At 42.7% G+C, this 17,408-nt stretch overlaps 1 protein-coding gene and 1 long non-coding RNA gene across 9 annotated transcripts in view; one reads left to right on the forward strand and one right to left on the reverse strand.

Moving 5' to 3' along the window:
- LOC140205787 (uncharacterized) overlaps positions 1–17,408 on the forward strand; it is a 51,461-nt gene that overhangs the window by 9,061 nt on the left and 24,992 nt on the right. The window lies entirely within an intron of this gene.
- bcar3 (BCAR3 adaptor protein, NSP family member) overlaps positions 1–17,408 on the reverse strand; it is a 209,905-nt gene that overhangs the window by 3,095 nt on the left and 189,402 nt on the right. For all 7 annotated transcript variants that reach the window (XM_072273465.1, XM_072273466.1, XM_072273468.1 and 4 more), the window contains 5 exons: positions 16,381–16,481; positions 13,995–14,689; positions 8,303–8,418; positions 1,710–1,881; positions 232–343 (listed from right to left, as the gene is read on the reverse strand). In XM_072273465.1, the coding sequence (XP_072129566.1) occupies positions 232–343; positions 1,710–1,881; positions 8,303–8,418; positions 13,995–14,689; positions 16,381–16,481 (1,196 nt within the window). The remainder of the gene's footprint in view (positions 1–231; positions 344–1,709; positions 1,882–8,302; positions 8,419–13,994; positions 14,690–16,380; positions 16,482–17,408) is intronic.

Here is a 17,408-nt window from a genome sequence, read left to right on the forward strand (position 1 = left end):
CATCTACAGTAGTCCAAACCAGAGCTTTGTGACTGAACAGGAAATGAGTATTGCTCATCAACAAAGAGCCAGCATTTATCTAATCAACACTCCAACTGGCTGTAACTTAATTAAACTAAGAATTAAACTGAAATACAAAATAAAATTACAAGCTCTGCACCCCGTTTCCATCGAAGTTGAGCAGTGCTGCTCAGGTGCACGATATGAATGAGACATTACAGGAAATCTTACCTCTTCCCTCATTTAAAGCTTTGATACATGGTTTAAGAGTTTTCTCGTAGACAATGGCACTCTGTGTGTGTTTACGTCGCAGTGTAGTCCAGGTTTGTTCTAATCGTGTAATCTGTGCAGACACAAGTCGTAATGTTAGAACAGCGTTCCACACATCCACTGAGCAGGCCCCCTCATACTGAGAGCAACACTAATTTAACAACAAAAAATATTTAGACATTAAGCCAGAGGAGCAGAATTAGGCCATTTGCCCCATCAAGTCCACTCCACCACTTGATTGTATCTTCCCACTCAATCCCATTCTCCAGCCTTCTACCCATAACCTTTTCCACCTTTACCAATTACTACTACTACTACGTCAACTCAGGCCGAGGGGGCTAGCGTCGGGCACGATGACGGACTCTCTACTTCTCCTTCTCCCTCATCAGTGTGTTCAGTTCATCTACATTAGCCACGCCGCTGTCTTCTAGGAGCATGTTGACCATAGTCTTGGGAGGGCGCCCAGGGTTCATCCTCCCGTGCTTGGGCTCCCATATGATGACTAGGCTGGCAGGTAGCTCGGGGTGGCGTAGACAGTACCCTGCTAGTTGCAGTCTTCTTGCCTCGATTTTAGTGGAGAGCATCGGTAGGTCGTTATAGTGCTCGATGTTCGTCATGTGCTGTTGCCAACTCACACCAAGAGCCATCCGGAGCATTCGTGTATAGCAACTATCTAGAGACTTTCACATTGTCTTGGTGAGTGTCCACATCTCACATCTGTACGTGAGAATTTACCAATTAAGTACCTATCAATGTCTGCTTTAAATATATTCAATGACTTGGCCTCAACAGCCATCTGTGGTACTGAACTCCACATATTCACCACCCTCTGGCTATAAAAAAAATCCTCGTCATCTCTGTTCTAAAAGGACATCCTTCTATTCTAAGACTATACCCTCTGGTCCGAGACTCACCCACTATTGAAAACATAGACTACATTTCCACTCTGTCTCGGCCTTGCAATATTCAGAAGGTTTCAATGAGATCCCCTTTCATTCTTCTAAACTCCAGTGAGTACAGACCCAGAGCCATCTAATGCTTCTCGTACATTAACCCTTTCATTCCTGGGATTATTCTCATACCAGTACATCCGTTCTTAGATATGGGGCCCAAAACTGTTCACAATACTCCAAATGTGGTCTGACCATTGCCTTATATTCCCATTCCCCTGATTTCTACTAGCTGATACCCCCATTTTTCATTCATCACAGCTATTACCTTTGCTCCAAGAGGATACTGTAGGTCCAAACCTTTAATGTAGGGCTTTGTGTTTGCTGATGGAAAACTTCATTCAGATTCTGATTTACTTAACCTCCCCATGCAGATAATGTTAAAAAGAAAATCATTTTGCTATATTTACTGATTTAATTTACAAAATGCTAAATATAGCCAATTACAACCAGTCATTTTGATTGCCAGAGCAATGAGGAAGAAAATACCTGTGGCATGTCTAAAGTTTTCATTACAGCAGAAAAGGCATACAGATCCCCCATAGAGTATTTCAGCTCCATTGCCAATTGGATAATCTTGGCCAACACCGCAGCTCTCTCTTCAACGCTTCCTGTGCAACCCAGGATATCCACAGCAATCCCGATAGTCAAAGTATTGTACCTGAGAAAAGAAAGAGGTTTACTTCATTGTCTAGTCTTTAAGTGGGTATATATCACTATATACTACCCTGAGACTAATTTTCTTGTGGGCATTCATAATAGATGTGTAGAGGATATTTTCTATGGTGGGGAAGTATAAGACCAGAGGACACAGCCTCAAAATAGAGGGACATCCATTTAGAACAGAGATAATGAGGAATTTCTTGAGCCAGAGAGTGGTGAATTTATGGAATTTGTTGCCACGGGCAGCTGTGGAGGTCAAGTCATTGGGTATATTTAAGGTAGAGGTTGATCGGTTCCTGAATAGTCAGATCATGAAGGGAGATGAGAAGGGGCTGAGAGGAAAATGGATCAGCCATGATTAAATGGCAGAGCAGACTCGATGGGCCAAGTGGCCTAATTCTATTCTCGTATCTTATGGTCTAGGTACAATGGATTCAATGAAAAACTACACACAAAAGCAGACGAACAACCCATGTACAAAAGACATTGTGCAAATACAAGAAAGAATAATCAATTAATTAATAATATTGAAAACATAATTGTAGAGTCCTTGAGAGTGAGTCTATAGATTGTGGAATCAGTTCAGCGCTGAAATGTGCTGGTTTGGGAGCCTGATGTTTGAAGGGTTTCTAGATCTGATGGTCTGGGACTCAAGGCTTTACAGTTATGTATACAAACAATTGGGACAGTAGTTGGCTACCTCAAGCCTAAGCTGCTTTTCAGTTACATTAGGCCCTTTACCCTAGGTCTATTTTCTCTCATGATCTTTATTGACTGATTCCCTTAGTATTCAAACACATATTGACCACAGCAGAGTAGAAAATCTCACAGATTTACAGTTCCTGAGTAGTGGAAATTCTCATCTCACCCTTGCCTAAGATGGTTCACCTTGTTCAAGTTCCTCAACCTCAACAAAAATAAAATCACATCCCTGCATCAAGTGAGCTAATCCATTCAAAACATTGAACATTGCAATTAAATTCTTCTAAATGCCATGACAACACCCTCAAGTATTAGACATTTTGACACTGGGAAAATATACTGGCTCCTCATAATTTTTTAGACTTCTATTACCTACCATCCTATGAGCCTCCACATCCAACACATTATCCATCACAGCTTCCACCATCTCCAAAAAGATCCTATCACCAAACACATCTTTACCTTCCCCCACCTCTGCTTTCCACAGGGAACACTCCCTCTGTGATTGCCTTGTCCGTTCATCACTCCCCACTCATCTCCCTCATGACACTTATCCCTTTAAGCGGCAGAAGCACTACACCTGCCCATTCACCTCCTCGCTCACCTAACAGCCTTCTAGGTGAGGGAACACTTCTGTTACGGGTCATCTACTGTATCCAGTGCTCCTGATGTGGCCTCGTCTATATTGGGCACACCCATCGTAAATCAGGGGACTGCTTTGTCATGCACCTGCACTCCATCTGCCAAAAATAGAATTTCCTAGTGGACAACCATTTTAATTCCTATTCCAATTTCCCTAGTCTATCATGTTGGTCCATGGCCGCCTCTTGTGCCATGATGAGGCCACTCTCAAGGTGGAGGAGCCACACCTTACAGTATATTCTGTCTGGGTTGCCTCCAACTTGATGGCATGAACATCGATTTCTCCTGGTAATTTTCCCCTCCCCCTTCTCTCCTCTTCTGTTCTCCACTCTGGCCTCTTACTTCTGCCTAACATCTCCTCCTGGTGCTCCTCCTCCTCCCCTTTCTCCCATGGTCTATTTTCCTCTGCTATCGGATCCCTTCCTCTCCAGCCCTTTATCTTTCCTATCCACCCGGCTTCACCTATCACTTTCAAGCTATCCTCCTTCCCCCCCACCCAACTTTTTACTCTTTCCTCTTCCTTTACACTACTGAAGAAGGATCTCAGCCTGAAACTTCAACTATTTATTCTTTTCCATAGATGCTGCGTGACCTGCTGAGTACCTCCAGCATTTTGTGTGTGTTGCTTAGGAGAAAGAAGTAAAACATGGGCAAAAGAATAGCTCTCCAAGGAGATCATGGATCAGATGGCTCAAATGCAGCAAGGGGAGGGAGAACAATCGATGGATTGGTGGTGGAGAGTGTCAGTAGCTTAAACCCTTGGACGTTAACATATTGGATGACCTACTTTGGGCATTAATGCAATCACAAGGACTGGAACGATAGTGTAGTGGTTAGCACAATGCTTTACAATACCAGTGACCCAGGCTCAATTCCCACTGCTGCCTGTAAGGAGTTTGTATGTTCTTCCCATGATTGTGTAGGTTTCCTCTGGGTGCTTCAGTTCCCTCCCATAGTCCAAAGACCTACTGGTTGGTAGGTTAATTGGTCATTGTAAATTGTCTCATGATTAGTCTAGGGTTAAATTGGGGGCTGCAGTGTGGTTCGAAGGGCGTATTTCGTGCTGTATCTCAATAGATAAATAAATATCAGGTCTCCCTTCTCCTCTGCCACTCGAGAGAAAATAGCCCCAGTTTGTCCAAGCTCTTCTCGATACACCCTAACTAGAGTTTCATAAAATATCAACAACTATTGAATTTAATGCCTTCGACACCGTCCGCAACACCACAAATCCTTGTGTTTTCAGCAAACTTACTAACCCACCCATTCACATTTTCATCCAAGTCACTTATATAAATAACAAACAGCAGCAGTCCTTGTACAGATCCCTGATAAGTACTACTAATTACAGATGTCCAGCCAGAATAAGACCCATCGGCCACTAGCCTCTGTCTTCTATGGGCAAGTTGATTCCAAATCTAAAGGACTAGGTCATTGTGAATCCCGTACAGTTTAAGCCTCTGGATGAGCCTCCCACGACAGATCATGTTGAATGCCTCAGTAAATTCACATATACAACACCCACTGCTCGAGTCGCATTGACCACCTCAGCACCACGTCAAAAAAGTAAAGTTAGTAAGACATGACCTGAACCACACAAAGCCATGCTGAGTGTCCATGCTAAACTCCATATAAACTTTGTAAATTTTAAATAGATTTCCTCTTTTTCTTCAAGATTCAAGAGAATATTGGGCCAGTCTACTGAATCTTTTCTCATAGAGCAATCTTGTGAACTTTCACAACATTCTATAACAACGGTTCTCAACCTGAGGTCTGTGGACCCCTTGCTTAATGGTATTGGTCAATGACATAAAAAAGGTTGAGAACCTCTGCTCTATTTGTTGTCTATACGAGGGCCCAGAGGTGGTACATGAGAATGATCCCAGGAATGAAAGGGTTAATGTATGCAGAGTGTTTAATGGCTCTGAGACTGTACTTGCTGGAGTTTAAAAGAATGGGGAGATCTCACTGAAACCTATCAAATATTGAAAGGCCTAGATAGAATGGACATGGAGAGGATGTTTACTATTGGGGGGGGGGGGGGGGGGGAGTCCAAGATCGGAGTACACAGCCTCAGAATAGGAGGACATCCATTTAGAACAGTGATGAAGAAGAGATTTTTTAGCCGGAGGCTGGTGAATCTATTGAACTCATTGCCACAGATGGTGGAGGAGGCCAAGCCCCTGAGTATATTGGGATAGGTTCTTGATTAGTAAAGGCATCACAGGTTATGGGGAGAAGGCAGGAGATTGGTGTTGAGAGGGAAAATAAATCAATCATGATTGAATGGTGGAGCAGACTTGATGGGACAAATAGCATAATTCTATACTTATATCTTATGGTACAAGGCAATCTATTTTTTTATATAGGTAGGGAGACAAGAAACTATAAAGCACTTAAAATGTGGTCTCAAATAAGGAAACCTTATTTTGATTATAGAGGCCAATCCACTATCTGCTTTCTTGAATAGTTTACTGTGCCCATATTTAGTGACTTGTGTACAGAGCCCACTTGTGTATTTGAACTTCAATGTTGCCTGACCCTTCTCTATGTAAAAAAAATACTCTGCTTTCCTATTGGAGCACTGGTAGATCGCCTCCCATTTTTCTACGTTATGTTCTATCATTCATCTTCTCATCCACTCACTCAGCTTCCCTATTTAGAACAATGAACAGTACAGCACTGGACAGGTCATTTGGCCTACAATGTCCTTGAAGCTTTTGAAATTCTCTGTTTCTGCTCACAATCCCATCATATTTAATGTCATTATCAAACTTGTTTAGGACTGACTGCTACAATAAAATGTTTTTCTGCGCTTTTATCATTGTGAATAGGTTACCCATAAGTATTCTAAAACCTGGCGTTGTTCTGGTGAATTAGTGGTACGTTCACTTCTAGTTCAGTACTACTTCTGATATCCAGTGCCCAATCTAAAAACAATGATTTTAAATAGATCCCCTCAAAACTAATGAATATGCTTCAAGACTTTGGCCTCAATACATCTTTGTGCAACTGAATCCTGGATTTCCTTACTTGCAGACCCCAGTCAGTTTGGATTGGCAACAACATCTTCATTAGGCTGTGTGCTTAGCCCTCTGTTCTACTCGCTTTACACTTATGACTGTGTGGCTAAACACAGCTCCAATGTTGTATTCAAATTTGCTGCTGACTCCACTGTCGTAGTCCAAATCAAAGGTGGTGATGAATCAGCATATAGGAATATAGGAGGGAGACTGAAAATCTGGCTGAGTAGTGCCACTATAACAACCTCTCACTCAATATCAGTAAGTCCAAGGAGCTGATTATTGGATTCAGGAGGAGGAAACCAGAAGTCCATTAGCCAGTCATCATCGGAAGATCAGAGGTGGAAAGGGTCAGCGACTTTAAATTCCTTAGTGTTATTATTTTGGAGAACCTGTACGTGCAATTACAAAGAAAGCACGGCAGCACCTCTACTTCCTTGGGAATTTGCGAAGATTCGGTATGACATCTAAAACTCTGACAAACTTCTATAGATGTGTGATGGAGAGGATATTGACTGGCTGCATCACAGCCTGATATGGAAACACCAATGCCCTTGAATGGGAAATCCTACAAAAAGTAGTGAATACAGCCCAGTCCATCACAGGGCAAAACCCTCCCCACCATTAGGCACATCTACACAAAGCATCGTTGCAGAAAAGCAGCATCCATCATCAGGAACCCGCCCCCCCCACCCCCCGCAACACCCAGGACTTGCTCTCTTCTCACTGCTGCCATTAAGAAGGTACAGGAGACTCAGGACACACACTGCCACGCTCAGAAACAGTTATTACCCCTCAGCCATCAGGCTCTTGAACCAAAGGGGATAACTTCATTCACCCCATCACTGAACTGTTCCTTTTCAAGGACTCTTTATCTCATGTTCTCAATATTTATTGCTTATTTATTTATTATTATTATCTCTTTCATTGTGTATTTGCTTAGTTTGTTGTCTTTTGCACACTGGATGATCACCCAAGTGGTGTGATCTTTCACTGATTCTATTATGGACTTATTAAGTATGCCTGCAAGAAAATGAATCTCAGGGCTGTATATGGTGACATATATGTACTTGGATAATAAATTTACTTTGTACTTCATCATAACCTGTGCCTTCTTCTATCTTGAGTTCTCCAGTGGAAAGATTATAGAAAGGTTTCATTTAGAACATGAAGAACCTCCAAAAATTTCACAAGGAATATCCCACTAAGCTATCAAGGCTAGGCCAGATCTCTCAAAAAATATGAGTACTTTATCAAGACTAACTTTCCCATTTCTTTACTGATTATTCCAAAGAATAATTAAGTTTCCCAATTTGGGACCTAAAGATGTCAAACAATCAAGCACTTCTACAGTAAATCTGTCACTGATATCCTCCAATTTTCTAGTGAAGGGACTGACACATTGAGGGCACTGCTACATGCTGCATTTTTATAGAAGATTTTACACTGACATGGTCTGAACAATTTCTTATTCTTTCTATTCCCAGTTCAAGAGTCACCAGTTCAAAGAAGCCCCAAGGTAATGAGCCATTCAATTGGAGAGGCAGCGCAATTGAGCTTAATGTTATCTTATTTTCCAGATATGGAGTAGAACGGATGGTGCAATAGATGGCGATCTGGTCTCTACTTCCCCAACCCACAAGAGCTGAAGCCTTCCGTAGCAACCCTTACCCTTTTTAATCAGAAAACTGTAACACATAGGTGCAGAATTAAGCCATTCAGCCCACCAGGTTTCCTGCATCAGGGTTGATTTATTATCCCACTCAACCCCAATCTCCAGTCTTCGCCCTGTAACCTTTGACACCCTTACTAATCAAGAACCTATTAACTTTAAATATACCCAGTGAGTTGGCTTATCAGTTTGAATGGGATAGGTAACTGGTCAGATTATTGATTGAAGATTTACCCCAGAAAAACAATGCAAGTAGTACAGGCAGTGTCAGACAGGAGGCACATTTTAATTAGCTTTCACAGGGTTAACCCTCCTTTCTTCTACAGAGGAGACAATGCTGTTGCAATTTATTACACAAACAGAGGACTTGTACTGTTTACCTTTCAATTAAATCCAAGCGCAGTTGGTGCCCGTGAGGCAGCGTAATAAGTTCCAGGCCCGAGCTCACTTGCATTTGCTGCTTCATTTCTTCAGAGACATTCAGTATCCTAGCAACCTGAGGAGACCAGAATGTCATTATGTGTAGGCAAGAAATTTCTCCTCTAAATAGGTCATTTTATGTACACAGGGGTTAGCTAATTACTGCAAGCATTTAATAACCTTGCTTCTTATTTCACCGCTTTTGCATAGAATTATAAAGCTATGTGGAAGTTTTTAAAGTAAACAATATTCCACAACGGCTTCACCTCAAGCAGGCAGGGAACAAGAATTTTACATACAAAAAAATACCACTATGGACTAAGTGTCCCAAATGGAATTTCTGTCCTCCTGTCCCTGGATAATCAGTCCATAAGGAACAACATAAATCCAAGTATTCAAAACAGATTTGTTACATCTTCTCCTCACCTGCCTATCACCTCACCCCGGTGCCCCTCCTCCTTCCCTTTCTCCAATGATCCATTCTCCTCTCCTATCTCTAGGCCTTTTCCTTTTCCACCTATCATTTCCCAGCTTCTTACTTCATCACCCCTCCCCCAGCCACCTGGCTTCACCTTCTAGTTTGAACTCCTTCTCCTCCTGCTAGCTCTTTATTCTGGCATCTTCCCCTTTGCTTTCCAGTCCTGATGAAGGGGCTCGGCCCGAGATACCGACTCTTACAACTTTGATATGGAGCTCTGCCGCACTGGTTACAGCTGGCCCCGAACTCAAGACCCTGAGTCTACATCAGTTAACCTTTAGCACAAAAGGCTCAAGGTTCTTTGATAGTTATGTTGCTGCAGCTTCATCCATCCCAGGGATGCCGATACTTTTATGAATTAAAGCATCTTTACAGCAGCATGCATTAAACACTTGGATTGAATGGCTTGTCTTATGAACAGTGTTTGATGGCTCTGGGCCTGTATTCACTAGAATTCAGAAGAATGAGGGGCACCTCATTGAAGTCTATTGAACAGTGAAAGGCCTTGATAGAATGGATGGGGAGAGGATGTTTCCTATGGTGGGAGAGTCTAAGACCAGAGGACACAGTCTCAGAATAGAGGAGCATGCTTTTAGAACAGAGATGAAGAAGAATTTCTTTAGCCAGAGAGTGGCGAATCTGTGGAATTCTTTGTCAAAACCAGCTGTGGAGGCCAAGTCTTTACGTGTATTTAAGGCAGAGTTTGATAGATTCTTGTTTAGTCAGGGCAAGAAGAGATAGGGGAAGAAAGCAGGAAACTGAGTTGGACAGAAAAATTGGATCAACCATGATGAAATGGCAGAGCAGACTTGATGGGCCAATTGGCCCAATTTTGCTGCTATATCTTATGATTCTGCTAATTTTTTCTAAAAAGTTCCTAGGAAATCAATTGTAGAGATATTAATAACTTAAACATGACTAGAGATATCACTGTTTCAAACCTGAGGTTATACGCAACTCAAAACACACTCACTCTTTATGAGCAATGGCAAGTGCTCAGCTACTCTTCATCTTTTGTATTGACAGCATGCAGTTAGTTACTCTTCATTGGTCGGCTTCAGACGTTGGCCACACTAGAACTGTCGTCACCACTTTCTTAGAAACATAGAAAACCTACAGCACAGTACAGGCCCTTCGGCCCACAATGCTGTGCCGAACATGTACTTACTTTAGAAATTATCTAGGGTTACCCATAGCCATAGAAACCATACCATAGAAACTACAGCACAGAAACAGGCCTTTTGGCCCTTCTTGGCTGTGCTGAACCATTTTCTGCCTAGTCCCACTGACCTGCACACGGACCATATCCCTCCATACACCTCCCATCCATGTATCTGTCCAATTTATTCTTAAATGTTAAAAAAGAACCCGCATTTACCAGCTTGTCTGGCAGCTCATTCCATACTCCCACCACTCTCTGTGTGAAGAAGCCCCCCCTAATGTTCCCTTTAAACTTTTCCCCCCTCACCCTAAACCCATGTCCTCTGGTTTTTTTCTCCCCTTGCCTCAGTGGAAAAAGCCTGCTTGCATTCATTCTATCTATACCCATCATAATTTTATATACCTCTATCAAATCTCCCCTCATTCTTCTACGCTCCAGGGAATGAAGTCCCAACCTATTCAACCTTTCTCTGTAACTGAGTTCTCAAGTCCCGACAACATCCTTGTAAACCTTCTCTGCACTCTTTCAACCTTATTTATATCCTTCCTGTAATTTGGTGACCAAAACTGAACACAATACTCCAGATTCGGCCTCACCAATGCCTTATACAACCTCATCATAACATTCCAGCTCTTATACTCAATATGATTAATAAAGGCCAATGTACCAAAAGCTCTCTTTACGACCCTATCTACCTGTGACGCCACTTTTAGGGAATTTTGTATCTGTATTCCCAGATCCCTCTGTTCCACTGCACTCCTCAGTGCCTTACCATTAACCCTGTATGTTCTACGTTGGTTTGTCCTTCCAACGTGCAATACCTCACACCTGTCAGTATTAAACTCCATCTGCCATTTTTTAGCCCATTTTTCCAGCTGGTCCAAGTCCCTCTGCAGGCTCTGAAAACCTTCCTCACTGTCTACTACACCTCCAATCTTTGTATCATCAGCAAACTTGCTGATCCAATTTACCACATTATCATCCAGATCATTGATATAGATGACAAATAACAATGGACCCAGCACTGATCCCTGTGGCACACCACTAGTCACAGGCCTCCACTCAGAGAAGCAATTCTCTACCACCACTCTCTGGCTTCTTCCATCGAGCCAATGTCTAATCCAATTTACCACCTCTCCATGTATACCTAGCAACTGAATTTTCCTAACTAACCTCCCATGCGGGACCTTGTCAAAGGCCTTACTGAAGTCCATGTAGACAATATCCACTGCCTTCCCTTCATCCACTTTCCTGGTAACTTCCTCGAAAAACTCCAATAGATTGGTCAAACATGACCTACCACGCACAAAGCCATGTTGACTCTCCCTAATAAGTCCCAATCTATCCAAATGCTTGTAGATTCTGTCTCTTAGTACTCCCTCCAATAACTTACCTACTACCGACGTTAAACTTACGGGCCTATAATTTCCCGGATTACTTTTCGATCCTTTTTTAAACAACGGAACAACATGAGCCACTCTCCAATCCTCCGGCACCTCATCCGTAGACAGCGACATTTTAAATATTTCAGCCAGGGCCCCTGCAATTTCAACACTAGTCTCCTTCAAGGTCCGAGGGACCTTTATTTTTCTGAGCTCCATGTACCTATCCAAGAGTCTCTTAAAAGACCCTATTGTATCCACCTCCGTCGCTGGCAGCCCATTCCACGCGCTCACCACTCTCTGCGTAAAAAAACTTACCCCCTGACATCTCCTTTGTCCCTACTTCCAAGCACCTTAAACTGTGCCCTCCTGCGTTAGCCACTTCAGCCCTGGGAAAAAGCCCCTGACTATCCACACAATCGATGCCTCTCATCATCTTATCTCAGTAATGATGTGTGCTGCTGTTTGGCTAGTGGGAAGGGTGGGAGGCAATTATGCAGGGGCTATCTCCACATTAATAATACCCCAGAAGCAGGCCATTTCACTCAATGTTCATCCTCCAGGCGAAATCCCTCCCATCATTCACTATTTAACCCAAATCACATTCCTTTCCCTTTTGTATGTTACACACACAAAATGCTGGAGGAACTTGGCACCTATGGAAAAGAGTAAACAGTTGAGGTTTCGGGCCGAGACCTTTCATCAGGACTGGAAAAGAAAATGAGAAGTTAGAGGAAGAAAGTGGGGGAGGAGAGGAAGAAGGTGGGGGAGGGGAGGAAGAAGGATGAGGTGGTAGGTGACAGGTGAAACCGGGAGAGGGGGAGGGGTGAAATAAAGAGCTGGGAAGTTGATAGGTGAAAGAGATTATGGGCTGGAGAAGGGGGAATCTGATAGGAGAGGGTAGAAGAGCATGGAAGAAAGGGAAGGGGGGAGGAGCATAAGAGGGAGGTGATGGGCAAGTAGGGAGATAAAGTGAGAGAGGGAAACAGGAATGGGAATCAGAATCAGGTTTATTATCGCCGGCATGTGATGTGAAATTTGTTAACTTAGCAGCAGCAGTTCAATGCAATACATAATCTAGCAGAGAGGAAAAAAATAAAATAAAATAATAATAATAATAAACAAACAAGTAAAGGGGGGGGGCAATTACCAGAAGTTTGAGAAACCCCTTTATATGTTTCTCCTTTAAATTTGCTTCATTTTAATTCTAGTTCTGTGGTGACTGTCATACCTTATATCATTCTGGACTTGATGCAAGTGGAAACATTTCTCTATCATATCTCCATCAAAGCCTTCCACAATCTTAAAAGACCCTGCCAGCTCATCCCACTGTTTGCTTGTACAAAGAGCCCCAGATGGCTCAAGCTGTCCTAAGAAATTGAATTCTGCTAATTGCCTTTCTTACTTTTCCAGACAGAAGTTTAAAACTTATAGCAGCTAGGGATTTTTAAAAAATAATCTGGAATGAAAAGCTGGTCCTAGTAGCATGGTGGTATGAACCATTAAATTGCCAGCCCCTGTCAGTTTTATTTATTCCTACAGCAAAGGAAATATGTTATCCTTGCCTGGTTGAATCTAAACGACCTTTTCAATGCTCAGCAATTAGTGAGAGACAATAATTTGATGTAGTGGTGTTCGCTGAGCTGGGCAATTAGCTTGCACATGTCGCATCACCAGCCGAGGTGACATCCTGGCAGTAGTTGTTGGTATTTCTCTCTGGGAAACTCCAGCAACTGCTTATGTAGGCCCCAGTTCACTTGCCTCAGTCCTGATTGGCTACCCCTTCAAGCTGACCTTCAAATTCTATTGGCTCGTGTTTTGTTGGCTTTTAGGGGTTCATTGATGGTGTCTATTTTGACATGTTTGTCTATAGAGTTATCAGAAGAGAGCCACACTTCAGGCACAAGAATTTTTAGAAGCCTAGTTCTCTACTGATAACGCCGTCAACAAACATACCAAAATAGATGCCATCTATGAACCCCTAAGAACCAATGAAACGCGAGCCAATAGAACACAAAAGTCAATTGAAGGAGTCCCCAGTCAGGATCGAGGCGAGTGAACAGGGGCTTTTATAAACAGTTGTTGGTGCTTCCCAGAGAGAAACACCAACAACTGCACACTGAGGATGTCACCTCGGCTGATGATAAAATGTTTGCAAACTAATTGCGAAGCTCAGCGAACGTGGCAACATCAAACACCTTAACCCGAGCTACCAATATTCACCACCGTGGACAATAATTATTGACATTGCAAGTCCCCGGAACTAACTGCTAAAAAATATAAATCTGACCTCAAAATCTACCTCGTTATGATCTTGCACTTTATCATTTGCCTGCACTGCACTTTTTCAGTAGATTTTACACTTTATTCTGCATTGTTATAGTTTTACCTTATTCTAGCTCAATGCCCAGTGGAATTATTTGATCTGTATGAACAATATGCAAGACGGACTTTTTCACTGTATCCTGGTACATGTGACAATATTGAACCAATACTAAGTTACAATCCAGGGGAATCATTATTTAGTTATCCAGATTCCCAGCATTTATCATTTGTAATAGAAAAACAAAACAGAGTGGAACCAAACAGCAGTTCAGCCTACAGGTTCTGAGGTTAACACCATTTCTTACCTGGCTGTCCACTTTTAGGATGTATTTGGCAATTGTTATTGAATCAGCTTTGGTAAACAGCTCCTTAACATGCCTGATGACAGAGGAGTCCAGGGGCCTGTTGTCTGGGAGAAGCAGCTTTGATTTGAAGTCATTGGGCCTGAAGCAGGAGACATTTTCGATGACAGGTCTGAGAAAGGCTGGGGCCTTCACCTCCTCCCCGCCCTCGACAGGAGAGGATGTGAACGGGATCGAGCTGTCACCCGGTGTGCTGCAGGCGGATATGGAACTGGGAAACACGGTCCTCAATGCTTCCTCGGTTTTAAGTCTCTCTACAAAACCGTCAGGCTGTGGGAAAAGTGGCCTGTCTGGTGAGGACTCCTGCTGCCGGTAACTGAGCCCCATGTCCAGAGTGCCAGCATTCACATCGTCACCCTTGTCCTTCCTGGCATTGTTCATTAACAAAGGACTGTTGGCCACTTTCAGGGACGGCACCTTGCTGGGCTTTGGCGGCGGCTTGGGGCACAACTGACTGTCGGAGCCCCTCAGTGCTTCCCCGGCTTGAGATTCCAGTATGGGCAGTCGGAAGCACGTGGGACTGAGAGCAGGCTCGCTGCCGGTTCGAAACACAGGCGACCTGTCCCGAGCCGTTCCGTCTGACCCGCTGGGTTGCTGCTGCTGCGAAGTGTGGGGTTGTGGTGTGGGCGACCTCATTCCTGTGAGTGAAATCAAGACAGTATCAAGTCAGAAATCACCGTGGCCCGTAGCTCAGGGAGATCTCATCCAGGTTCAAATTCCACTGCGGAGAGGTTAGAAATAAGGTCTAGATTGTAGGGAGGTACCGTAACATTGCAGTTAGCGTAATGCTTTATATCCCCAGCTCTCGATTCCAGCCGCTTTCTGTAAGGAGTTTGTATGTCCTCCCACATTAGGGTTCGTGAGTTGTGGGTGTGCTATGTTGGTGCTGGAAGTGTGACGACCCTTGCAGGCTGCCCTGCACAACCCTCACTGATTTGATTTGATGCAAACGATGCATTTTGCTGTATGTTTCAAAGTTTCAATGCACATGTAACAAATAAAGCTAATCTTTTAACTTTAATCTTTACACTGACCCTGTAGTTTGTTACTGGGCTGATGTCTAGTGATTTACCGGACAGATGTCAGGGGTGTTATTTTTGGGATATGAAACTGAGGGACTACTAAGGTAATCAAAAGCAAGATTTCTGCCGGTGCCCTGGTCAGTAAGGGCCGGTATGGTTGTACAGCAGACAGCGTAACACTCTCAGAGCATCAGCAACCCAGATTCAAGTTCACAGCCGTCAGAAAAGAGATTGTATATTCTCCCTGTGACTGTGTGGGTTTCCTCCGGGTGCTCTGGTTTCCTCCCACAGTTTAAGATGCACAGGTAAGAAAGTTAATTGGTCAAATGGGTGGAACTGGGCCATGTGGGGTTGTTGGCTTTGAAGGGCTTGTCACTATGATGTATCTCTAATTAAATTGAAGTAAATAATTTAACCATTAAACATGATTTTTACTGAAATAAATTGGGTTATCTGGTTATTATTGCATTTGTAGAAACTTACAGTGTACTTCATTAAAAAAAGAATTGAATTTAGTTGGCCATACAGTGAAACCCAGCTTTATGGATGTTGCCACACTAATGCCCTTTGGCTCTTTGGGCAGATTTAAAAATTACATCCAAGTGACTGGGCAGCCTAGTTGGTTTGTGATATTAATGGACAAAGCCCAACTACAGGACTGGTTGGCTCTACATAGACAGCAAAGGGAAAGCTAACACAGTATCAATGCCTTGTACTTTCTATTTGACACACCCTCCAAGAAAACCAACAGCAAGTCTCACCAAGTTATGACCACAGTAAGAAATTAGTAAGCATTATAGTCATGTTGACCAAATAAAGACGACATTATTGCTGGTGTTGATAGTAAAGTCCACTCCCTTGATCTACTGTAGTTTTCCTAAAGCATTACACACTAGAGACTTCGCAGATGCTGGAAATGTCTAGCAACACACACAAGATGCTATATATTTTTATTCTAATTTATTCTAATTCTATTTCTTATTATAATTTATAGTAAATGTCAGGTATTGCTGTTGTAGAACAACAAATTTCATGACACATGTTAGTGATAATAAACCTGATCAGATTCTATCCAATGGGTCAAGGTAACTAATTCATGGAGGAACCAACAAGACAACAAAGTATCTTTCCAATGCCACATAAACGTATCTCTCTCAGATGCTGCTAAGATGCCAGCCCGAAACGTCCCCTCCGTAGATGCTGCCTGGCTTGCTGAGTCCCTCCAGCATTTTGTATGCTTTGCTAAAGTATTATACACATTCCTTAACATTGCTGCTATGCAACCCCGTAACTGGCCCAAAACTCACCCAAAGGGAGGTAACTCTCGGACTGATGAGACTTCAAAGGCTGTCGTCTATCTTGCACGTAGTCAAGACATGCAGGCTGGCTCCCGCTCTTGTCTTTATTCCTGTGGTGACAATGGAAAAAAATTTCCTTCTTAAACCAGTAACTCTGCTGCCTGGTGCTACTTCTAAACTCTAGGTTTGAAGTATTGAAACTCATTGACCTATTGAAACATTTTTGAACGTATTGAAATGCAAGTACCTTTCATCAAAACCTTTCTCTTGCTCACATCTCAGGCAGTGGTACAGCGCTGAATACAGACAGCTGAAGATAAAAGGAGCTGTCAGACTGCCTATGAAAACGTAAATGTACTGAATCTCCATGATGTGGCTGAAGGAACTGAGCTCAAGGATTGCAAACAAATCTGTGTATGGAAGAAACATCAACAACCTGTTGTGCACACTGGCTACAAAGAGTGTCCAAGGTCAAAGATGGGAACGTGACGCTCCTTTAAACTGCTACAGGAAAACAAACCTTCCCAAGGACAAAGGACGTGTAGATTATGTCATTATGTCAGAAAGTAGAAAAACTGTGAATCAGTAATTAAAGAAATGTTTCATTTAACCGGATGTACAGAGACTTACGCCAGCCAGTTATGTAAGAGCTTCGTTTTACAAAGAACTAGTTACATGGAATAAAGGAGAATGTGGCACGAGTCCAGCCTAATGCTCCTTTTCCACGTTTTCCTTTTCAATGCTTTCGGAACAGTTTCTTCCCCTCCGCGATCAGATTTCTGAATGGTCAATGAACTCCACTATTTTTTGCACTACGTATTTAAAACTTCAATATATATTTCTTATTGTAATCTCTAGTATATTTTATGCATTGGACTGTGCTGCTGTTGCAGAACAACAAATTTCACAACATATGTCAGTGATAATAAACCTGGTCTGATTCTATTTAATGGGTCAAGGTAAATAATTCAGGGAGATAATTAAAAGACAAGGTATCTCTCCAGTGCCACATAAATATAAATTCATCTGATTTTTAT

This window comes from Mobula birostris, chromosome 12 (genome assembly GCF_030028105.1).
Source record: "Mobula birostris isolate sMobBir1 chromosome 12, sMobBir1.hap1, whole genome shotgun sequence".
NCBI lineage: Eukaryota > Metazoa > Chordata > Chondrichthyes > Myliobatiformes > Myliobatidae > Mobula > Mobula birostris.